Source organism: Pipistrellus hanaki (genome assembly GCF_964339955.1).
Source record: "Pipistrellus hanaki genome assembly, chromosome: 21".
Taxonomy (NCBI): Eukaryota; Metazoa; Chordata; class Mammalia; order Chiroptera; family Vespertilionidae; genus Pipistrellus; species Pipistrellus hanaki.
In genome coordinates, this window is record NC_140523.1 from 6,261,049 (window position 1) to 6,286,280 (window position 25,232).

The 25,232-nt window shown below is 50.9% G+C and overlaps 1 protein-coding gene across 1 annotated transcript in view; it reads left to right on the forward strand.

The window, feature by feature from the left end:
- SLC28A1 (solute carrier family 28 member 1) overlaps window positions 1-23,749 on the forward strand; it is a 45,068-nt gene extending 21,319 nt beyond the window's left edge. Inside the window, exons 10-19 of the mRNA XM_084869129.1 lie at window positions 6,680-6,760; window positions 8,630-8,710; window positions 10,565-10,690; window positions 15,301-15,431; window positions 17,743-17,911; window positions 18,016-18,213; window positions 20,947-21,028; window positions 22,221-22,319; window positions 22,433-22,544; window positions 22,765-23,749. Coding sequence (XP_084725255.1) covers window positions 6,680-6,760; window positions 8,630-8,710; window positions 10,565-10,690; window positions 15,301-15,431; window positions 17,743-17,911; window positions 18,016-18,213; window positions 20,947-21,028; window positions 22,221-22,319; window positions 22,433-22,544; window positions 22,765-22,837 — 1,152 coding nt within the window. The 3' untranslated portion in view covers window positions 22,838-23,749. The remainder of the gene's footprint in view (window positions 1-6,679; window positions 6,761-8,629; window positions 8,711-10,564; window positions 10,691-15,300; window positions 15,432-17,742; window positions 17,912-18,015; window positions 18,214-20,946; window positions 21,029-22,220; window positions 22,320-22,432; window positions 22,545-22,764) is intronic.
- The last annotated feature ends 1,483 nt before the right edge of the window (window positions 23,750-25,232 follow it).

The following is a 25,232-nucleotide window of genomic DNA, read 5'->3' on the forward strand; positions in this document are numbered from 1 at the left end:
CTGGGCGGTGGACAGACTGTCAGTGGATTAGCCAGGGCTGGCTTTCTTTTCTTTTCTTTCTTTTATTTTTTTAATATATTTTATTGAGTTTTCACAGAGAGGAAGAGAGAGGGATAGAGAGTTAGAAACATCAATGAGAGAGAAACATCCATCAGCTGCCTCCTGCACACCCTCCACTGGGGATCTGCCCACAACCAAGGCACATGCCCTTGACCGGAATCGAACCTGGGACCCTTCAATCCACAGGCCGACGCTCTATCCACTGAGCCAAACCAGTTTCGGCTAGCCAGGGCTTTCTGAGCAAAGATGGGCAAGGAGAGGGAGGACTTCAGACAAATGGTCCTTCGCCACAGAATTCCCTCTCTCACAAGATTCAGATTTCCCTCCTCCCTGCACTATGCACACGCACACATAAACACATACATTCACGCATGCATGTGTGCGCACATCCATGCACGCACATGCGAACACACACACACACACACACACACACACACACACACTTGCCAGGCTTGGGACTAATCCTCCGTGTAGGAGTAGCTTTGTTGCTGAGCCGACCAGAAGACTCAGAAGCTTTCTCTTGGTTCTTTCCATGAATCATGTGGACCCAGTCCAAGGCCCTTGGCCCATGTCAGCCCCGGGGAAGTCTTCCCCGGGGCTCGTTCAGATTTTCAGAATCCCAGCTGCTTCCCGCTGGGCCACGGTCCAGCTCATCACTCCTCCAGGAAGCGGAGCCCCTGCGGGAGGGAGGCTCCCTCCGTCCCCTCCGCCCCTGGCCTGGCGTCCGGCGCAGCTGAGGCGGCGGCCCGGCTGGATCATTTTGATTAGTCATTCCGCCTTGGCTCCGGCTCCCTTCTGGTAACTTTCCACCCACACGACGGCCTCCCCGCAGGCTCCTGCGTCCTTCCTGGGTCTGGCTGAGCTGGCGCACCACACGTTTGCTCATCCCTTTCCTAACACTCCGGCCTCTGGAACGTGCACCCGCTTGCTAAGCTCAGTAGTGCTGCTCGCGTGGTCTTTTCTGGGGGAGCCCTAGGGAGAAGGAAATGTTCTCACCTCTCAGGGGTGCAGCTGCTGCAACCCCCGATGGTCAACAGTGCCACATTTTTTAAAATATATTTTATTGATTTTTTTACAGAGAGGAAGAGAGAGGGAGAGAGTTAGAAACATCGATGAGAGAGAATCATCGATCAGCCGCCTCCTGCACACCCCCCACTGGGGATGTGCCTGCAACCAAGGTATATGCCCTTGACTGGAATCGAACCTGGGACCCTTCAGTCCTCAGGCTGACGCTCTATTCACTGAGCCAAACCGGTTTCAGCAACAGTGCCACATTTGGGGGGTGATTATATATATATATATATAAAATAAGTAAGACAGGAACAAAAAACACCCCAAATAAAATAAGGACTGAAAGGTACCACCGCATTGCCTGACTGCTGGCTGTGGCTCAGTGGTTGAGCATCAACCTAGGTACCAAGAAGACATGGGTTCAATTCCCTGTTAGGGCAGGTACCCAGGTTGTGGGGGTCTATCCCCAATAGGGGGCATGCAAGAGGCAGCTGATTGATGATACTTCTCTCTTGTTGATGTTTCTATCTCTCTATGCCTCTTCCTTCCTCTCTCTCTCAAATAAGTTTTTTTTTTTAATATATTTTATTGATTTTACACAGAGAGGAATTGAGAGGGACAGAGAGTTAGAAACATTGATGAGAGAGAAACACCGACCAGCTGCCTCCTGCACACCCCCCACTGGGGATGTGCCCGCAACCAAGGCACATGCTCTTGACCAGAATCGAACCCGGGACCTTTCAGTCCGCAGGCCCACGCTCTATCCACTGAGCCAAACCGGTCCCGGCATCAAATAAGTTTTTAAAAGCATATTTTTTAAAAAGTAGCATTGGGATTTAGTGACTGCCACTTTCAGGGGAGGGACTGGGAAATCAATGGAGACCAAGCTGGGATGCGGAGGAGGGAGCTGGGGCATCTGAGCCGGGCGAGGTCTCTGCAGCGGACTGGGACAGGCAGGGGCAGGCGGAGGCGTGAGAGGTGAGGTCAGCAGGAAGTCAGGAGGCACGTCCAGCTTATCTGCTTCTCTGTAAGGTGGTGGCGGTGCAGCAATCAGTCCGAGGCATCTCCTCCCTTGGGGTCACTGTGGTTCCTTGCTGCCTGGGGCTGCAGTGCGTGGGCCTTGGGGCTGGGGCTGGACTGTTGCTCAGCTCTCTCCAGGGAGAGGAAGCAGCAGGCCTCTGGCCCACATGGGTCTAGTCCTGCCTTTGGAATCTGCTTCCTGGTGAGAACATGACATCTGCTCAGAGGTGTGGGTCTCAGAGGGCGGTGTCCAGATCAACAGCACCGGCAGTGTCTGCAGAGGCTCATCTCGGATGGGGGTGGGGGAAGGGTCCTCAGAAATCGCATTTTTAAAATTTTATTTTTATTTTTATTGATTTTTTACAGAGAGAAAGGGAGAGGGATAGAGAGCTAGAAACATCGATGAGAGAGAATCATCAACCAGCTGCCTCCTGTACACCACCCCTCCCCCCACTGGGGATGTGCCCCCAACCAAGGTACATGCCCTTGACTGGAATCGAACCTGGGACCCTTGAGTCCGCAGAAACCACTGAGCCACACTGGTTTCGGCAGAAATTGCATTCCTAATGAATTCTCAGGTGGTGCTGCTGGTCCAGGGACCACACTTTGAGAACCACTTGCCGAGTAACGGCCACAGCCTCATACAACATAGAATCAACTCACTGGTCCCATCTATAATAATAAAAACGTAATATACTAATTAGACCTTGAGTTACGGGTGACCATTGGTACTAGCAGGCACAGCCTGCTCTGAGTATCCACAAAGCGGTGGTCACGCCGAAACTGGTGTGGCTCAGTGGATAGAGCGTCGGCCTGCGGACTGAAAGGTCCCACCCAGGTTTGATTCTGGTCAAGGGCATGTACCTTGGTTGCGGGCACATCCCCAGTAGGGGGTGTGCAGGAGGCAGCTGATCGATGTTTCTCTCTCATCGATGTGTCTAACTCTATCCCTCTCCCTTCCTCTCTGTAAAAAATCAATAAGATATATTTATTTTTTAAAAAGTGATGGTCAGGACTTACCGGGTTAGCTACTCCCTGGGCTCAGGCTAACCGTGGAGGGGATGGGTTTGGGCCTGAGACAGAGAAACGAGGCCCCAGGGCTGGCCGAGAGCAGCGCTCCTCAGGATCATGCAGGGTCTCGGCAAGCTGCTTGGTGGGCCAGGGGGTACGCTGTTTCTCGGCAGGGGTGTGACCTGGGGCAGGTACCCAGTATCTCCCAGCCTCAGTGTCCCCACTTGTGGAGTGAAGTTTCCCGGCTGGGAGGCCCCATTGGCCTCAGGGACGTTTTTAGGGTCAAATGCCCCACCTTAAAAAGATCAAGTCCGCCGAAACCGGTTTGGCTCAGTGGATAGAGCGTCAGCCTGTGGACTGAAAGGTCCCGGGTTCGATTCCGGTCAAGGGCATGTACCTTGGTGGCGGGCGCATCCCCAGTAGCGGGTGTGCAAGAGGCAGCTGATTGATGATTCTCTCTCATCAATGTTTCTAACTTTCTATCCCTTTCTCTTCCTCTCTGTAAAAAAATCAATAAAATATATTTAAAAAAAAAAAATCAAGTCCATCTCTCTTCTCTCCCACACAGCTTCCCTCCCTAGACAGTCACCATTTAATGCAAAGCTTAGCCTCCCTCCCACCATCGACCCCGGTCTCACAGAGAGAAAATGTCTCTGATTGATCCCCCCCCCTATTACTCCCCCTGAGAAAGTCATTCTGCAGTCGGGTCCAGCGCCCGGGGGCACCCTCCTTCCTCCCTCCTGGCCCCAGCCTTCCCCGCAAGCCCTGCCAGCCTGCAGAGCGGTCGCCTCGTATGATAAATCGGACAAGCTGTCTAGACAGTACGTGATCCAGCCGTGCGTTTTGCTCCAAGGGTACAGCGGAGTGATGTCAGCGCAGCCTCGTGCTGGGGGTGTGTCCGGCACCAGGCGGTCACAAGGAGTCACAAGGGGCAGGAAAAGGGTTTATCCGGACAAGCGCCCGTGTGTCCCCTGTCAGGCCACATCCCCCACGGCAGCGACGTGGGTGGGTGACAGATGCCAAGGGGAGCAGGTCCGGATAAATCCCACAGCCTCTCCTCGGGAAGGAAAGCGAAGGAAAGCCCCTCTCGTCCCGTCTCGGCTCCCTGGGAGCTGCCCCGGGCGGTCTCTGTTCCCACAGGGCCGCGCTGTCATCCGCACGCATCCTGAACGAGAGCAATTCTGATTGCTCAAGATCCTCTCTCCTTAAAAACAACAACCACCCTCCCTCCACCCCTCTCTACACCAGCCCCTCTTCCTTCCCGCACAGCAAGCTTCTCCACAGAGCTTTCACTCTTGCTGTTTCTACTACTTCTCTTATAGTGTATATATTATATTATAATTAATTAATTAATTTATTTATTTATTTATTTTATTTTATTTTTTTTTACAGAGAGGAAGGGAGAGGGATAGAGAGTTAGAAACATCAATTAGAGAGAAACACCAATCAGCTGCCTCTTGCACACCCCCCACAGGGAATGTGCCTGCAACCAAGGCACATGCCCTTGACGGGGAATCGAACCCTGGACCCTTTAGTCCGCAGGCCGATGCTCTATCCAGGGGTCCTCAAACTTTTTAAAGTGGGGGCCAGATCACGGTCCCTCAGAGAGCTGGAGGGCTGGACTATATGAACTGCTAATTCCTACTGTAACACCTCGGCTGCGCTCACTGCCCAAAAAACCTGGCGGGCCGGATCAGACTCCTCTGCGGGCCGCATGTGGCCCGCGGGCCGTAGTTTGAAGACCCCGTAGTTTGATGATCCACTGAGCCAAACCAGTTTTGGCTCCCACTCAACCATCTAGCATCAGAATGCTCCCACGTTGTTACCAAACTCTGCCCGACTTATTATTGTAAACCTGTTTGGAACAGATCACACGTTCCAACAGAACAAAAGGGGAGAGAGTAGAAAGTGGGTCTCCCTCCCACCTTCCCCACACCCCCCGCCCCCAAGTCACCCAGTTCCCTCCCCACGGCAGCTGCCATCCCAGGCACTCGCAGATCCTCCTAGTGATATGGCGTGCCCACACAGGAGCGCACACAATGCCACCCCCACCCTTTTCCGCACATACAACAGCACCCCGTTCTGCACCTTCCCTTTTGTATGTAACGGCTGCCTTGGAAATCGTTCCAGAGAGAGCTGCCTCGTGCTTGCTTCCCTACCTTAGTGCTCCACTGTGTGGCCGTCCGTCACGTTGTTGAGCTCACCCGCCCCTGAGACACATTCGCGCATTGCTGCCTGTCCTGGTGATTGGAAATCAGCCTGCAGTGAGTGAGGCAGCCCTGGGGTGGGGCCCTGGCCAGGAGGCGGGGCAATGGAGGGAGAGAATTTTATTTTATTTTTTTAAAATATATGTATTTCATTGATTTTTTACAGAGAGGAAGGGAGAGGGATAGAGAGTTAGAAACATCGATGAGAGAGAGATACTGATCAGCTGCCTCTTGCACACACCCCCTACCGGGGATGTGCCCGCGACCAAGGTACATGCCCTTGACTGGAATCAAACCCAGGACCCTTCAGTTCGCAGGCCGACGCTCTAGCCACTGAGCCACACCGGTTTCAGCGAGAGAGATTTTGAAGGAAGAATTGGTGAGGCTCAGAATGAGAGAAGTGATAAGCCATGTAATAGGGAACAAGGTGATAGGAGGAAACACTGGCTGCAGGCCCATGAGGAGTCTCATTCTGGGCCAGATGAGGGGCCCCTAACTCAGGCCCAAAGCACAGGAAAGAGGTTGAGGCCAGAGTCATGGGCCAGGGAGTGAGCTTACAGCCAAGGACAGACAGTGTGCAAAGAGAGAGAAAGAGCACTAGGTGGTTTGGCTCAGTGGATAGAGCGTTGCCCTGCGGACCGAAGGGTCCTGGGTGTGATTCCGGTCAAGGGCATGTACCTCAGTTGCAGACTCTTCCCCGGCCCAGTCCCTGGTCAGGGCTCGTGCAGGAGGCAACCAATCCATGTGTTTCTCTCACATCGATGTTTCTCTCTGTCTCTCCCTCTCTCTTCCATCCTCTCTGAAAATCAATGGAAAAAATATTCTCAGGTGAAGATTTAAAAAAAAAAAAAAAAAAAAAAGAGCCAAAAATGGTGTGGCTCAGTGGATAGAGTGTCGGCCTATTGACTGAAAGGTCCCAGGTTCGATTCGGGTCAAGGGCATGTACCTTGGTTGCAGGCACATCCCCGGTAGGGGGTGTGCAGGAGGCAGCTGGTCGGTGTTTCTCTCTCATCGATGTTTCCAAATCTCTATCCTTCTCCCTTTCTCTCTGTAAAAAAACAATAAAATATATATTTTTTTAAAAAGAGCGAGAGAAAGACATCTTATCCCCATTTTACAGGCCTCGTCTGTGGTGAGGGAAGGAAGAGGGATGATGGCTGGGTAAATGGTCAATATTTAGAGGGGACAGACGTGCCTCTGGAGAGGCCCCATATGCGGTCCCATGCACTGAATTCAGAGCTTCTTCGCTGGCCCTGTCAGGCCTTGAGTGGCAAGGCCTTGGACGGAGAGTCTGCCTGGTCTCTCTGAGGCCCCGCCCGGCCCCTGCCGCCTGCCTGCCTCTCACCCGGGGCCCCCCGCTCTCCCTGCAGGTCCTGCCCATCATTGTCTTCTTCAGCTGTGTCATGTCCATCCTCTACCACGTGGGCCTCATGCAGTGGCTGATCCTGAAGGTGAGTCCCAATGACACCTGCCCCAGGAGTCCCAGAGACACCTGCCCCCCCCCCACTCCAACCCGGGGCTCACAGTCTCCCAGAATGCCTTGTTCCCATGCCTCAAACCCTTCCCCAACCCCTTACCCTTTCTCAGATCTACTGCTCACCAAACATCTTTTCACAGAGTCTGTTGTCATGATACTAGGCAGAAATGGCACTACAATCCAGGGTCATCTTAGTGGGAGGGAAGTTTGCAGAATGGAGGGTGCATTGAGAAGAAATGTTAGAGGAAAAAATAATTCATGCCAAAAATAATCTCGCGAGACTGGAGCAGGGGGCCACACTGGCCAGATTTAGCGGGTGTACATGCCAAATCCTGTGCTTATTATCATAAAATCTGGCCACACAAAACCAGGATGCAGGAGACAGCATTGCACTGGGCAAAAGATTTTTAAAAAAATATATCGAATTGATTTTTTACAGAGAGGAAGGGAGGGGGATAGAGAGCTAGAAACATCGACGAGAGAGAAACATCAACCAGCTGCCTCCTGCACACCCCGACTGGGGATGTGCCCGCAACCAAGGTATATGTCCCTGACTGGAATAGAACCTGGGACCCTTCAGTCCGCAGGCCGACGCTCTATCCACTGAGCCAAACCGGTTTCAGCTTGAGCAAAAGATCTTGAGGTTTTAGCTGATTGAGCTCAGAATAAACGGTTAAGAGTTCACAGAGTATGGCATGAGGGAGGCAACGACGATGCCTCAATCTGGAGAATGTGTCTAACCAAGGGACTGTGACAAACTGAACCGTCAGAGGGAGAGTGCAGGGCTAAACGTAAGCTCCACAGACTGGCTGGAGGAGGCAGGGATGACGGACATTGGAAAGAGAAGGCCAGGGTGGAGGAGGTTACGGATAGGATAGCAGTCTCCAAACATGCAGGGAAGGGGCAGCCTAGGAGGTGCCTACATTGAGGAGAAATTCCAGGGAAACAGATTTCATCTTAATTGAAAGGAAGAAATTGCTGAAACCGGAGTGGCTCAGTAGATAGAGCGTCGGCCTACAGACTGAGGGGTCCCAGGTTGGATTCCGGTCAAGGGCATGTACCTTGGTTGCGGGCACATCCCCAGTGAGGGGTGCGCAGGAGGCAGCTGATCGATGTTTCTCTCTCATCGATGTTTCTAACTCTCTATCCCTCTCCCTTCCGCTCTGTAAAAAATCAATAAAATATATATATTTTTTTTTAAAAAAAAGAACTTTCTAATATAGTGTTACCAAAGCCTTTTTCATGAAACTCTGCTTCCATAGCAGCTTAATAAATGCCACTTGGTAAAGGGAATCCCACAGTCAAGTGATTTTTTTGATGCTAACAAATTTAAATATATTTTATTGATTTTGTACAGAGAGGAAGGGAGAGAGATAGTTAGAAACTTCGATGAGAGAGAGTCATCGATCAGCTGCCTCTTGCACACCCCCTATTGGGGATCTGCCCCAACCAAGGTACATGCCCTTGACTGGAATCGAACCCGGGACCCTTCAGTCCCCAAGCCGACGCTCTATCCATTGAGCCAAACCGGTCCCAGCGATGCTAACAAACTTAAACAAGTCTTGTGTGGGACTTCTCAGAGCAATATGTAGTAGTTAACTCCAAGGTGTGTGTGTGTGTGTGTGTGTGTGTGTGTGTGTGTGTAGTAATTCTCAAATACATTTGACCAAGGAATCCTTTTCTCATGGATGGTAAGTCCCCGTCAATGGCGGCCGGAGGGGAAGATGAATGGACCTTCTGGAGGAAATGTGGGTGAAAGGGGAGTTGGAAGGAAGCCTTGTGAGGTGACTCCTGACTCTCTCTGCCTCTGGGCCTCGCTCACGCCAGCCCTGCTTGCTTCCAGATCGCCTGGCTGATGCAGGTCACCATGGGCACCACGGCCACGGAGACCCTGAGTGTGGCCGGAAACATCTTTGTGAGCCAGGTGGGTCCTGCAGCCTCCTGCCCTCCTGCCCGTCAGCAGCCTCCCCACGGAGACCAGCTGCCCTGGGTCCCCGGAGCGCTGATTTGATCAGCAGAAGAGCCATTGCACCTTTTCCCAGGTCACCCAAGGCGGCTGCCCCAGGGACGCACATCTGGGTGATGCTACGGAAGATGGGACCTGGTACCTCATACTGCTCTGGGCCTAGGCTGCCCTCATCAGCGTCCCGTAGAGTAAGGTGACCCAGACGTCCCACTTTTGGCGGGACAGTCTCGATTTTTTTTTTTTTTTTTAATTTGATGGGATCATTAACAAGATCTCTTGTTCAAAGAGGATCCCAGCATGTTTTATTTTTTAATTTTTAATTTTTAAAATATATTTTATTGATTTTTTACAGAGAGGAAGGGAGAGAGAGAGAGAGAGCTAGAAACACCGATGAGAGAGAAACATCGACCAGCTGCCTCTTGCACACCCCCTACCGGGGATGTGCCCACAACCAAGGTACATGCTCTTGACCGGAATTGAACCTGGGACCTTTCAGTCCGCAGACCGACGCTCTACCACTGAGCCAAACCAGCTTCGGCCAGTCTCGATTTTTAACGATTTGTCCTGCGTCCTGCGGCATTTTTAAAAAGTTTTAAAAAAGGAGGCGAGACAAATTGTTAAAAATCCGGACTGTCCCGCCCAAAGCGGGACATCTGGTCACCTTAGCGTAGAGACTCACAAATCCCAGAGATGGAGTCGAACTTTCTCCTTCTGTACACGAGGACACGGGGGCTCAAGGGTAGGAATGACTGGCTAAGATCCAATGAGATAAGCCAGGACTTAGAATCCCATTTATTTATTTATTTATTTATTTTTTAGTTCCTGACTAGGGTTCTTTCTACTACATCATTTTGTCTTTCTTTTCCCCTTCCTCCTTCTAAACATGTATTTCTCATAGTAAGTGTGACTCTGAAGGCACTGCTAGTCCTGAGTCCCTTTCGGAAGGGACTGACCCTCCCGAGGGTGAGTCTCTCCAGACCATTCCAGGATCCAGGCCCACCTGTCACCAGAAGACATTCTTGCCTTTCGTTCTGGCAACCCCCAGTCTTCATTAAAAGCTCAGGCCTGGCTGGCATGGCTCAGTGGTTTAAGCATCAACCGATGAACCAGGAGGTCACACTTCAATTCCCAGTCAGGGCACATGCCCAGGTTATGGGCTCAGTCCCCAGTGTGGGATGTGCAAGAGGCAGTCGATCAATGATTCTCTCTCATCATTGCTGTTTCTCTCTCTCTCTCTCTCTCTCTCTCTCTCTCTCTCTCTCTCTCTCTCTCTCTTTTTCTTCTTCTTCTTCTTCTTCTTCTTCTTCTTCTTCTTCTTCTTCTTCTTCTTCTTCTTCTTCTCTCTCTCTCTCTCCTTCTCCCTCTCTTCCTCCTTCTCCCTCTCCCTCTCCCTTTCTCTCTGAAATCAATAAAAATATATTTTTAAAAAAACAAAAAATTCAGGCCCAAGTTACAATCTGCTCCTGGCCCGTTGCATGAAAAGAGGTCATTCTTTGAACCTCTCTTATCCTCTATTTGCTCTCATGAAAAATGGGCATGATGTCTTTTTTCTCAGAAGGTTGTGTGAGGTGCTTGGCCATGGTAGTTGCTTGACACAGGAGCATTACCAGGCCAAGTGGCAGGGCCCAGGTCCTTGCACAGAGCCAGGCTGACCGTAATGTTCTGAGCAGTTCAGTCAAGTACAGACCACAGACTTCACCCCACCTGCTGTCTCTCCCCCTGGGAGCTGCCCACTCTGGTGGGGAGGAAACTCCCCGGGTACCTGTGCTGGCCCGGCCGGTTCTGTGTGTCTGACATCTTTTCTGCTTGCAGACTGAGGCTCCACTGCTGATCCGGCCTTACTTGGAGGACATGACACTCTCCGAAGTCCACGTTGTCATGACTGGAGGGTATGCCACGATTGCCGGCTCTCTGCTGGGTGCCTACATCTCCTTTGGGGTATGAACACACTCCTGATGGGAGTGCAATTTGCTGTAAACCTTCCAGAGAACATCTATCATTTAGTTGTGTGTTGTTGTTTTTTATAAAATATATATTTTATTGATTTTTTTTACAGAGAGGAAGGGAGAGGGACAGAGAGTTAAAAACATCGACGAGAGAGAAACATCGATCACTACAGGGGATGTGCCCGCAACCAAGGTACACGCCCTTGACCGGAATCGAACCTGGGACCTTTCAGTCCATAGGCCGACGCTCTATCCGCTGAGCCACACTGGTTAGGGCTATCATTTAGTTTTAAGAGACTTTCCTTTGATAGGCTTCGGAGTATTGGGATACAGAAATATTTTCACAAGTGGTCAGATAGGCAAAATCCCACTATTATTTGCAATAGAAGAACAAGACAAAACAAGAAACGACCTAAATGTCAAGCAGTGAGGTGATGAGTTGGGTAAATTTGTCCATACGATGCCGTGCCACTAAGCCCCTAGAGCAGTGGTTCTCAACCTTTCTAATGCCGAGATGGGGTTGAGAACCACCAGCAGGGTCACCTAAGACCATCGGAAAACATAGATATTTACATTACGATTCATAACAGTAGCAAAATTACAGTTATGAAGTAGCAACAAAAATAATTTTATGGCCGAAACCAGTTTGGCTCAATGGATAGAGCGTCAGCCTGCAGACTGAAAGGTCCCAGGGTTAGAGTCCGGTCAAGGGCATGTACCTTGGTTGCGGGCACATCCCCAATGGGGGTGTGCAGGAGGCAGCTGGTCAATGTTTCTCTCTCATTGACGTTTCTAACTCTCTATCCCTCTCCCTTCCTCTCTGTAAAAAATCAATAAAATACACTTAAAATAATAATAATAATTTTATGGCTGGGGATCACCACAACATGAAGAACTGTATTAAAGGGTCGTGGCATTAGGAAGGTTGAGAACCACTGCCCTAGAGTGAGTGGGCCGTGGTCTGCTTTTCACTGTCCCTGATGCTGTGTGTGTGTACGGGCTGGGGGATGACAGAATGACCCCAATGTCCTCTTCTGGGCTCCCAAGTTCCCCTTCTCATCTCTGGCCTTGGAGGTGGTCGAGGGGTTAGGCTTGAGGACAAGCCAGGCAGCCCCTCAGCACTTCCTCCCTCAGGACATGGGGCTGCACTCTTCAGCTCAGCTTCCCGTCCCACAGAGCTGCCTGGGCAGAGAGGGCAACTCTGGGACTTCAAGAAGTCCTCTTGTCTCTGTCTTCCAGCCTGGCACCCTCCCATCTAGAATCTTCGAGGTCACCTGCTTCTCACGGAGGCTTAGGAAAGGCCCACTGCACCTCCAATCAATGTAGGAAGGTGTTTGATATTTAAAAACTGGAAACTCAAAACTGTTCGCGCAGCTTTTTAAAAAAAATATATATATATTTTATTGATTTTTTAACACAGAGGAAGAGAGAGGGATAGAGAGTTAGAAACATTGATGAGAGAGAGAGAGAGAGTCATCGACCAGCTGCCTCTTGCACACCCCCTACTGGGAATGTGCCCGCAACCAAGGTCCATGCCCTTGACCGGAATCGAACCCGGGACCCTTCAGTCCGCAGGCCGACACTCTATCCACTGAGCCAAACCGGTTTCGGCTCCTGCAGCTTTTTTTCAAGGTGGTGTATGAGGGGAGAGAATGCCATACTATTTCCAGGACTTAAGGCTTTTGACTGTCTTAACCTGATTCTAGGTCTCACAGCTTGTTTTAAATAAAAAAAAAAATGGTCCCCTTTCTGCTGTCTGAGTTGGCTACTGTGGCTTCAGACTAAAATCCTGGAAGAACTCTCTCCCTTTTCCACAACCTGCTCTCCGTCCCCTTCTCTGGCAGAAGTCCAGGGCAGCCCCAGGCAGTAGGGGCCTGGGTGCCCACTTCCCTGGAGCTCTACAGAACGTGCAGAGGCTGCCAGCACCAGCCAATGAATGACCAGGGTCTCCATTCACAGCCTCTAGCTGGCAGCCCCCTGGCTACCGCCCAGCTGGCCCGGGTAAAAAGCTCATACTAGAGAAGTCTGGTTTCAGAGAAGCTCTCTTCTGCCCCCACCTGGCTCTTGGCCGCCACTGCATCAGCCTCCGACCTCCCACAGCCCCGCCTTCTTCCCACCTGAAACCTTCTCCTTTCACTCCCTCCTCGAGGCACTTCCTCATGGTATCCTTGCTCTGCCCTCAGCCTCTGACTTACAGGAGGATCCATCCCTCTTATTTCCTCCTCCTTTCTCAGTGTTGCTCAGCTCCTGGCTCCCTTTGCCCTGCACCCTCCTATTGCTAATATCTGGTTACTATTTCTAGACCTGTGTTGTCCAACCCAGTAGCCACAAAGCCACAGGTGGCTGGCTGTGGAGCACTTGAAGTGGGGCTGGTCTGAAATGAGATCTGCTACGAGACCTAGAATGGAAAAAGTCCATATGTCTTATTAATAAGTTTAATATTGTTGACATGGGTGGAAAGATAATACTTGGGATAAATTTGGTCAAATAAGATGTGTTATTAAAATTCATTTTACCTTTTTTTTTTTTAAATATTTTAAAAATAGCCGAAACCGGTTTGGCTCAGTGGATAGAAGGTCAGCCTGCGGACTGAAAGGTCCCAGGTTCGATTCCGGTCAAGGGCATGTACCTTGGTTGCGGGTGCACCCCCGGTGGGGGGTGTGCAGGAGGCAGCTGATCGATGACTCTCTCTCTCATCAATGTTTCTGATTCTCTATCTCTCTCTCTTCCTCTCTGTAAAAAAATCAATAAAATATATATATATATTTTAAAACAGAATACAGTTGACTTACTATAACATTTAAAAAGAAGTCTATTTTACTCTTCTGTTTATAAAAGCAATATATGCCCTTGTGATCATTTCAAAATACACAAAAAGCCGAATCCGGTGTGGCTCAGTGGTAGAGCGTCGGTCTGCGGACTGAAGGGTCCTGGGTTCGATTCCCGTCAAGGGCATGTACATTGGTTGCGGGCATATCCCCGGTAGGGGGTGTGCAGGAGGCAGCTGGTCAATGTTCCTCTCTCATCGATGTTTCTAGCTCTCTATCTCTCTCCCTTCCTCTCTGTAAAAAATCAATAAAAATATATTTAAAAAAGAAAAAAAAAAAAAGAAGAAAAAAGAAAATCACTCCTGACTTTCCAGGGACAGAGGAAAACTGGTTGACACTGTGGTGTATTTCGTGTTATGCTTAGCTTCGGAGTTTACTTTCCCCATCATTGTGGTTATGCTCTCCATGCCATTTTGTGGTCATTTCCCCTGTGATTGTGAAGCTCTGGTGACCATTGTTTTCCATGGCAGCTTGACAAGGCCTGGCCACTCCCCTGCTGTTATGTGTTTGGCTTGGCTCTAATTTCCCCGTTTGGTAAACAACGCAGTGGAGGAGACCAGGGAAGCAGAGGGGTTGGGGCCCACCGTGAGGAGAGAAATCCAGGAAGGGCCATTCCTGGGGCTCAGGTGGCTCCGCCATCTTGCTGGGAAGGGTTTCTAAGCATGGCTCCCGGAGACATCAGGACCCAGGGCCTGAGGGTGGCTGTGGTGGGAGGCTGAAAAGAGCTCTCCAACCCAGGAGTGGGTGTGACGGGCTGCCTTGAAGAGGTGAGTATTCAAGAAGTGCTCTTGCCTTGGCCAGTTTGACTCAGTGGATAGAGCATTGGCCTGCAGACTGAAGGGTCCCAGGTTCAATTGAGAAACACTGATGACAGGCAAAGGTACATTCCGGTCAAAGGTACATGTCCAGGTTGTGGGCTCAATCCCCAGTAGGGGACATGCAGGAGGCAGCCAATCAATGATTCTTTCTCATTGATGTTTTCTACATATCTCTCTCTCCTCTCCCTTTCTCTCTGAAGTCAATAAAAATATGTTAAGAAGTGACTTTTTAAAAATATTTTATTGATTTTCCATAAAAAGGAATAGAGAGGGACAGAGAGGTAGAAACATCGATGAGAGAGAAACATCGATCAGCTGCCTCCTGCACACCCCCACCCTGGGAATGTGCCCGCAACCAAGGTATATGCCCTTGGCCGGAGTCGAACCTGGGACCTTCCAGTCCGCAGGCTGATGCTCTATCCACTGAGCCACACCGGTTTCGACTATATGCAGATTTTTAAAAAAATATATTTTATTGATTTTTTACAGAGAGGAAGGGAGAGAGATAGAGAGCTAGAAACATCGATGAGAGAGAAACATTGACCAGCTGCCTCTTGCACACCCCCTACTGGGGATGTGCCCGCAACCAATGTACATGCCCCTGACCGGAATTGAACCTGGGACCTTTCAGTCCGCAGACCGACGCTCTATCCACTGAGCCACACCGGCCTCGGCTATATGCAGATTTTTGACCATCCTGGATTCGGTGTCTCTGACCCCTGCTTTCTCAAGGGCCATCTGTACTCATCGCCTGACTTACAGACGTCCTGGGGGAAATATGAGCTCTGTTCTACAGCCTGGGACCGGCTGCACATAAAAGGAATTATAATTGACAACGGCGGCAGCAGTTCTGACAATAACGGCACCCCAGTGGGGCAGAGTACAGTGGCCCCCACTGCCCTGGGCTGCGCTGCTCGGCCCCCATGTCCTCCTGTAACCCCATCTCACTCTCGCAGATCGACGCCGCCTCTTTGATTGCCGCCTCTGTGATGGCCGCCCCTTGCGCGCTGGCCCTCTCCAAGCTGGTCTACCCGGAGGTGGAGGAGTCCAAGTTCAGGAGCGAGGAGGGAGTGAAGCTGAGCTCCGGGTAAGCACAGCAGGACTCATGCGGGTGGGGAGGTGGGCACAGCAGTGGGTCCCGTGTTCCCTGCCCTTCCACCAAGCCCAGGCTCACCTCTTGCCTTAAACTGCTCTCTTTGTGACTTTGCTTAGAAAAACACAAACTCCAGTTCCTGCATCTTTTTAAAAAAATATATTTTATTTATTTTTTTTACAGAGAGGAAGGGAGAGGGATAGAGAGTGAGAAACATTGATGACAGGCAAACATCAATCAGCTGTCTCCTGCACGCGCCCTACTGGGGATGTGCCCGCAACCAAGGTACATGCCCTTGACCGGAATCGAACCTGGGACCCCTGAGTCTGCAGGCTGACACTCTATCCACTGAGCCAAACCAGTTAGGACCAGTTCTTTTTTCTTTTCTTTTCTTTTTTTTAAAAAATATATTTTATTGATTTTGTACAGAGAGGAAGGGAGAGAGATAGAAAGCTAGAAACATCGATGAGAGAAAAACATCGATCAGCTGCCTCTTGCATGTCCCCTACTGGGGATATGCCCGCAACCAAGGTACATGCCCTTGACCGGAATCGAACCTGGGACCCTTGAGTCTGCAGGCCGACACTCTATCCACTGAGCCAAACCAGTTAGGACCAGTTCTTGCATATTAATGTCCATCTTGGACCAGCAGGAAACAATGGGCTGGTCAAGGCCTGGGAGAGTGGCCTGGGTCTTGTGTGGTGAGGAGGGTCTTGCCACCTTCTCCACAAACCTCGAGCTCTGACCGCCAGTGCGTCAGTCATATATTCACTTATCGAGCGCTGTCCCAGATCTCACTCACCTCCTAACATCTCTTCATCGTGATCTTAACAGCCCCGGAGTAACATCTACCCTTTAAAAATGTTAAAAAGGGTCCTAGCCAGTTTGGCACAGTGGCTAGAACGTCGGCCTGCAGACTGAAGGGTCCTGGGTTCTATTCCAGTCAAGGACACATGCTCTGGTTGTGGGCTCGATCCCCAGTAGGGGGCCTGCAGGAAGCAGCCGATCAATGATTCTTATCATTAATGTTTCTATCTCTTCCTTTCTGAAATCAATAAAAACATATTAAAAATCAATCAATCAATAAATAAATAAATAATAAATAAAAATAGTCCTAGCTGGTTTTGCTCAGTGGATAGAGCATCAGCCTGCAAACTATAGTCTTCCTGGTTCGATTCCAGTCAAGGGCACATGCTGGATTGCGGGCTCAATCCCCAGGAGGGGGCATGTAGAAGGCAGCCAATCAATGATTCTCATCGTTCATGTTTATAGCTCTCTCTCCTTCTCCCTTTTTCTCTGAAATCAATAAAAATATTTTTTAAAAAGATAGAAAAATCTTGAAAAGATATCACTTTTGACAAATGTGCTTGGGGCTACAGTACCCGGCCCCAACCTCACAAACCCTTCCAGAGCAGCGAAATATGATTTAAAATTTTCTAGTCGCTGTGTTTAAAAAAGTTTTTAAAAAGCAGGAAATTTTAATAAAATACTTTATTAAACCAAAATATCCAAAATATTATCTTCTCAACATTTTTAAAAGATGCATTTTATGATTTTTTTACAGAGAGGAAAGGAGAGGGATAGAGAGTTAGAAACATCGACCAGCTGCCTCCTGCACACTCCCCACTGGCGATGTGCCCGCAACCAAGGCACATGCCCTTACCGGAATCGAACCTGGGACCCTTGAGTCCGCAGGCCGATGCTCTATCCACTGAGCCACACTGGTCAGGCCTCAACATTTTTATAAATGTTTTTAATATTGATTTTTTTTTTTTTTTTTTTTTTTTTGGTACTGAATCTCTTAAAAACCTAGTGTCTCATTTCTACTTACAATATACCTCAATTCCGAGCAGTCTCCTTTCAAGTGCTCCGAAGCCACATGTGGCTCGTGGCTCCTGTCGTGGGCAGCTCTGCCCTGGGAGTCTGGGTCTCGTCCCAGGAGTGGGACCAGCCCTTCTCTCCCTGGGTGTCAAAGGGAAAACAAGGACCTTGGGCTCTGAACAACATTGTCCAGGGTTCTCCTCTGACCCCATAGGACACATGTGTCAAACACGAGGCCTGCGGGCCAAATCCAGCCCGCCAGGCCTTTCAATGTGGCCCGCACCGCGCTGTCATCACTGCACTCCGCTGTCAGTTTATGACATTGTCAGTTTATGACTGTTCAGTAAACCATTCGGCCCGCGATTTAGGCTGGATTTTAGATTTTGGCCCCTTCTCTGATTGAGTTCGACACCCCTACCATAGGATGAGAGACCCTGTGTCTGTGGGGCTGGGGCAGTAAGATGGCTCTTGCTCCCCACAACAGAGACGCTCAGAACATCTTAGAAGCCGCCAGCAACGGGGCCGCCATCTCCGTGAGGGTCGTCGCCAACATCGCGGCCAACCTGATCGCCTTCCTGGCCGTGCTGGCCTTCATCAACGCCGCCTTCTCCTGGCTGGGCGACATGGTGGACATCCAGGGGCTCAGCTTCCAGGTGGAGGGGCCAGTCCCGGGCAGTGGGCGGCGGTGGGCAGCCAGCAGAGCCCAGGCCTGCCCGGGTCCCAGCAGCTAGCTCCGCTTGCCCTGTGTCTCACTCAGCTGCTCTGCTCCTACATCCTGCGGCCCGTGGCGTTCTTGATGGGCGTCGCCTGGGAGGACTGCCCGGTGGTGGCCGAGCTGCTGGGGATCAAGCTGTTCCTGAACGAGTTTGTGGCCTACCAGGAGCTCTCCCGGTACAAGCAGCGCCGCCTGGCGGGGGTGGAGGAGTGGGTCGGCGCCAAGAAGCAGTGGATCTCCGTGAGTGTCCGAACCGTGACCTCCTGGTTCATAGGTTGATACTCAACCCCTGAGCCACACCGACTGGGCTAAACTTCATTTAAAAATACATTTTTTTAAAATTATTATTGATTTCTGAGGGAAAGGGAAAGGGAGAGAGAGATAGAAACATCAATGATGAGAGCCGAAACCGGTTTGGCTCAGTGGATAGAGCATCGGCTTCCAGACTGAAAGGTCCCGGGTTCGATTCCAATCAAGGGCATGTACCTTGGTTGCAGGCACATCCCCAGTAGGGGGTGTGCAAGAGGCAGCTGATCGATGCTTCTCTCTCATCAATGTTTCCAGCTTTCTATCCCTCTCTTCCTCTCTATAAAAATTCAATATATATATATATTTTTTTTTTTAAAAGAAAGAAACATCAATGATGAGAGAGAATCATTGCTCGGCTGCCTCCTGCACGCCCCCCACTGGTGATCTAGCCTGCAACCTGGGCATGTGCCCTTGACCAGAACTGAGCCAGGGACCCTTCCGTTCACAGGTTGATGCTCTATCCACTGAGCCACACCAGCCAGGGCTAAGCTTCACTTTTTATATCTCTATCCTCACCCATCGCATATATCAAACATGATATGGATATATCATCAATTCAGGTTAATTCCATTATTTGGTGATTATATACAGTGCAGAAGGGGAGAGGTTTGTTTACAGAACTTCTCCCTGCTCTCGGGTCATTTCCTCAGGAGCATTCCCAGATGCGGGCTGACTCAGTCGCGGGGCGGGTCCTCCTGTGGTCGCCAGTAACGTTCCCAAAGGGCCATCGCAGCTGCAGTCACCCCCAGCTGGGCCCGTGAGCAGTGACTTCACCCCACACGGAAGGACACTGAGGAGCCTCTTCAAAAAAAGAAGCTCCGCTAGCAGCTAGTTAAATTGGGCAAATAATAGCACATCGTGTTCATTTATGTTTCTTGGGTAACTAGGAACTTTTAACATGAAATAGGCTTTTTGTCTTTTAATTGTAAAGGAATGTACTCATTTAAAAAAAAAGTTTATATGGAGTAAAAAGCACAGATCCTCCCCTCACTCCTCAACCTCAGCTCCTCCCTCAGTCTCTTCTCTAGAGATAGTGGATGGTACAGGACCATTTTTAAAAATCCTTATTCGAGCCTAAACCGGTGTGGCTCAGTGGATAGAGCGTCAGCCTGCAGACTGAAGGGTCCCAGGTTCGATTCCGGTCAAGATGTGCCTTGGTTTTGGGCACATCTCCAGTAGGGGGTGTGCAAGAGGCAGCTGATCAATGATTCTCTCTCATTGATGTTTCTTTCTTTTTTTAAAAAAATATATTTTATTGATTTTTTACAGAGAGGAAGGGAGAGAGATAGAGAGCTAGAAACTTCAGTGAGAGAGAAACATCGACCAGCTGCCTCTTGCACACCCCCTACCAGGGATATGCCCGCAACCAAAGTACATGCCCTTGACCGGAATTGAACCCAGGACCTTTCAGTCCACAGACCGATGCTCTACCCACTGAGCCAAACCGGTTTCGGCTCTCATCAATGTTTCTAACTCTCTGTCCTTCTCTCTTTCTCTCTGTAGGAAATCAATAAAATATTAAAAAATAAAAAAAATAAAAAATAATAATCCTTTCCCGAGGATATGTTTATTGATTTTTATAGAGAGGGAGGGATAGAGAGAAACATCAATGTGAGAGAGAAACATTGATCTATTACCCTCCATATACTCCCCCCGACCAGGGATCGAACCTGTAACCTAGGTTTGTACCCTGATCAGGAATCAAACCCACAACCTTTTGGTGTATGGGACGATGCTCCAACCAACTAAGCCACCCACCCAGAGCAGGGTCATTTTTAAAAATATATATATATTTTATTGATATTTTACAGAGAGGAAGGGAGAGAGATAGAGAGCTAGAAACGTCAATGAGAGAGAAACATCAACCAGCTGCCTCTTACACACCCCCTACCGGAGATGTGCCTGCAACCAATGTACATGCCCTTGACCGGAATCGAACCTGGGACCTTTCAGTCTGCAGGCAGACGCTCTATCCACTGAGCCAAACCGGTTTCGGCTACAGCAGGGTCATTTTTTTTATGAACTTCATTACTTCAGCAAGTATCTGTTGAGACTTCTGAGGTGCCATGCATTCTGTGAGGTGCCAGGAATAGAAAGGGGAATTAGACAGATCCTGGTGTCATGGAACTTACATCCACCTATGAACTAGGAGGTCGAAGTTCCATTCCTGGTAGGGGCACATGCCAGGGTTACAGGCTTGATCCCCAGTGTAGAGTGTACAGGAGACAGCCGATAATGATTCTCTCCCACCACTGATGTTTCTTTCTCTCCGTTTCCCTTCCTCTTTGAAACCAATAAAAATATATTTAAAAAAAAAACAATCAAGCATGCCGAAACCGGTTTGGCTCAGTGGAGAGAGCATCAGTCTGTGGACTGAAGGGTCCCAGGTTCGATTCCTGTCAAGGGCATGTACCTTGGTTGCGGGCACATCCCCAGTAGGGGGTGTGCAAGAGGCAGCTGGTCAATGTATTTCTCTCATCGATGTTTCTAGCTCTCTATCCCTCTCCCTTCCTCTCAGTGAAAAATCAATAAAATATATTTAAAAAAACAAACAAACACACACACAGAGCAAGTGGGTGGTGTGAAGGCCAGGGAGCCGGGTGGTGTAGGGTGCTCCTGTCTCGTCTGAGGGACCCCCTCCTCACTCATCCTCTGTAATTCCAGGTCCGAGCAGAAATCCTCACGACGTATGCCCTCTGTGGATTCGCCAACCTCAGCTCCATTGGCATCATGCTGGGAGGCCTGAGTGAGTCTTGCAGGGGGTGGGATGGGGGGGGGGGGGGGCAATCCCGGGCGTCCTGGACTGTCGGGGACCTGGGCTCTAGTCCTGGCTAAGAACAACTTCCTGGGTTCCTGTAGGCCTCAGCTCCCCGCACATGTGTCAAACACAAGGCCCGCGGGCCAAATCCAGCCCGCCAGGCCTTGCAATGTGGCCCGCACCGCGCTGTCATCACTGCACTCCGCTGTCAGTTTATGACATTGTCAGTTTATGACTGTTCAGTAAACCATTCGGCCTGCGATTTAGGCTGGATTTTAGATTTTGGCCCCCTCTCTGATTGAGTTCGACACCCCTAAGGCAAGGCCTGAGCGAGATGGCCATGGAGGTTCCTCCCAGCCCGGGAACTCATGATTTCTTGGCTTCCGGAAGCGGCCCAGGCCGAGCCTGGCTCTGGGGTCTGGGGAGGGACCGGAAGCACAATGCTGCTCTCTCCTGAGACCCTGGCCTGCCATTTCCGGCTCCCAGTGGACCAGCAGGCCTGGGGCCCAGCTCTCAGCTCTCTGCAGAAACCACTTCCACCCTTCGCAGTCCCCCTGCCTGGGCGTGCAACCTCCCCGTTTCACAGAGGAGGACACCGATTCGTGGAGAAGTGGAGTGATGGCCTAAGTCACACAGCTAGCCAATGGCTAGGCCCGTATTGAATCCCAGGTCTGAGCTATTGAATCCCAGGTCTGATTCCAGTCTCAGGTTCTTTTTTAAAAATATATATATATATTTTATTGATTTTTTTACAGAGAGGAAGACAGAGGGATAGAGAGTTAGAAACATCGATTAGAGAGAATCATTGATCAGCTGCCTCTTGCACACCCCATACTGGGGATGTGCCCGCAACCAAGGTACATGCCCTTGACAGGAATCGAACCTGGGACCTTTCAGTCCGCAGGCTAATGCTCTATCCACTGAGCCAAACAGGTTTGGGCCAGGCTCAGGTTCTTTTCCTGCCTCTGCCTCTGGGGATGTGTGTGGAGAGGCGTGGGGTGCTACCTAGTGGCCCATATCAGGCCAAGGACTCCCCAACTCAGCCAGCGTCAGGGGGACAGTGTCCATCCCCTGGCCACCTAGAAGAGGAAGGAGAGTCAGCAACTGCAGCCCGCGGTGCAGAGCACACACAGAGGGGCCCCCCGGAGTCCTGGCCCTGAGCATCCCTGTCCCCTCGCAGCCTCCATGGCCCCCCAACGGAAGAGCGACTTCTCCCAGATCGTGCTGCGGGCGCTGTGCACAGGGGCCTGCGTGTCCCTGGTGAACGCCTGTGTGGCAGGTGAGTCCCGATTTCCCCCTGGGCCGGGCCCTGGGGCTCTGGACTCTTCGGGGGGCCCTGGGGGTGGGGAGTGAGGGGATGGGCCCTGCTCACCATCTGCTTTCCCTGCACAGGGATCCTCTACGTGCCCTGGGGAGCCGAGGTCAACTGTGCGAGCCTCCTGAACGCGACCCTCAGCAGCAGCAGCTTCGAGGTGTACCAGTGCTGCCGCGAGGCCTTCCAGAGGTGAGGGCCGGGGGCTGCGTGGGCACCCGGGCATGGGCTAGAGAGGTCATGGCCGTGGTGGATGACGTGGCCAGGGGTGGAGGAAGCGGGGCTTGAGGACCAAACTTGGGGAGGAAAGGTGGACCAGAGACGTGGAGCCACTTTCCCAGGGTTGCACAGCCTCCAGGGGGCCAGCAGAGCCAGTTCTGGAGGTCGGACCGCAGCCTTTGCTTTCTTTCAGTGCCGGCCCGGAGTTCGGCCCCGAGGCCCTGATCAACTGCTGTCGGTTTTACAACCACACAATCTGCGCATAGTGGGGCAGCATGCCTCGATCTGCACATAGTGGGGCAGCATGCCTCGAACTGTGCATAGTGGGGCGGCATGCCTCTGTGCCTTTCGGGGGGGTGTTCTTTCCCAGAAGGCAGCTGACCCCACCTTCCCCTCTCCAGGCCTGTCCTCAGGGAAGCCCACGGGGAGGGAGTGGTGGCCTGAGTGGGCAGAGGCTGAGAGGGTGTGTACGGAATTCCCAGGATCCCATCAGCCTCCTCAGTTCTCCCCTCCACACCCAGCAGCACCCTGGTCTTTGTAGTCCCCTGCCCACCGTGGGCCTCTCCCATGCACCCTTTCCTTCTCTATGGCCCTTCGCCCCTGGCATCTGTGCCCCCTCCTTCCCTCTTCTCTGGCACGTGGGGCTTCCTGTGGCCGACCCCTGCCCACGGTTTCTCCCAGAGGCCCCTTCCCCTACTTCCAGAGACTCCCCACTGCCTTCCTGTATTGCGCTTCCCAAACTGGGGTCCCGTGGAACACTCCCACACGGTGTCCAGAGCTTCCATGGTCCGCTACATTTGGGAACCACTAGGCTGAATAAAGTTAGACAGGTTTGGTGTGGGTTTTTTTTTTTTTTTCCTCTTTCTTTCTTTAAAAAGAACCCACTTTTATTTATTGCTATTATTGTTATTATTATTATTATTAATTATTTTAATCCTCACCCGAGGATATTTTTTTCCTATTGATTTCTAGAGAGTGTGGAAGGAAGAGAGGAGGTGGGGGTAGAGAGAGAGAGAGAAAGAGAGAAACATTGATGTGAGAGAGAGATACATCAATTGGTTGCCTCCTGCATGAGTCCCTACTGGGACTGGGAACCTGCAACTGAGGAACAGATACATGCCCTTGACTGTGAATCGAACCCTGAACCCTTTGATTCATGGTGAGCCGATGCTCTAACCACTGAGAAAACTGATCAGGGCCTTTTTTTTTTTTTTTTTTTTTTTTTTTAACTCCAGACATGCCAGCTTGTTGTGGATATGATAGAAGACATTTTCCAAATTGATTTAACTGTAAGAATCTTTTTGGTGGAAAGAACACTTCTTAGTGGAACACAATTTGGGAAATATTGATTAATGTGCACTTTACCTAAGTGTACTACTCACAAATGTTTACATAGTACCATGTGCCAGGTCCTGCTCTCAGCGCTTCATACATTCTAAGGCAATCCTTCAAACAACCCTGGGAAGGCAGGGACTATTATTACCCCCAGGGGAGGCCCAGAGAGGTTAAGTAACTTGCCCCAAGTGGCACAGCTGGGGAGAGGAAGAGGCAGGATTTGAACCCAGGCCACCCCATTCCACAGGCTGTGACGTTTAATGCCTTTGCTGGGCTGCTAGGAATCAAGGAACTCTATTGTATACTTGAGTTCCTCACCTTCTTTTTTAAAAATGTATTTTTATTGATTTCAGAGAGGAAGCGAGAGGGAGAGAGAGGTAGAAACATCAATGATGAGAGAGAATCACTTGAGTAGCTGCCTCCTGCAAGCCCCCTACAAGGGATCGAGCCCACAACCTAGGCATGAGCCCCTGGATGGAATTGAACCCGGGACCCTTCAGTCCACAGGCCAATGCCCTATTCACTGAGCCACACCAGCTAGGGCTGCCCTCACCTTTTTACCCCGCCTTTTCTCTCCGCTCTGCCCCTCAGACCAGGACTCTGATGTGTTTTCCCTGCCCTGAGCTTTTATCTCCGGAGTCCCGTCATGCATCAGTCCGCTCCTTCTCCCTTTTGTCTCTGCTGCTCCATCTCAATTCTCAGTTCCCCAGTAGCTGTGGCTGTAGTGACCTGTGATCACTGAGCCCTGTTTCCCCACCTCTCTGTCAGGGTGAGCTCCCCAGTTGTGGCCAGTGCTGGCCTGGGGCAGAGGGAATCTGGAGCCTGGTCAGCACTCACCGGCTTGGTCCCAGTCAGCCAGGTGCTGCTTCTGCTCCCTCCGTGTCAGTGTTTTCTGGACATCACTGGCTCTGCTCCTTGTGAGCCCCCCTGCTAGCTTGGGGTCCCTGACCCCAAGGAACTTAGGGTCTCAGTGCTTCCGCTTAGCTCTGTATAGTGGGATCTTGGCCTGCTTCTCCTACCCCATGGCCAGATCCTTGCCTTGCTCTCTGCAGCTCCCCCCCCCCCCCCCCGCTTTGTCCCTATCCTCCCCCAACCCCCCTCAAGCCGTCACAGCACACCCTGCTGATGTGGATTGCACAGCTGTCACCCTGCATCGGACCCTGGTCCCTTTCCTGCATGGCTGTGGGGTCATGAGCTGCCTAAGGGAGTGGCCCCCTGCGCCCCTTCCCTGGACTCCCTGCTCTCTCAGTACATGGCTGGTGTCATTCCCAGAAGACTGTAAACCCCGGGAAGACAGGGCTCAGTACTCAGTACCCAGTACCCCTC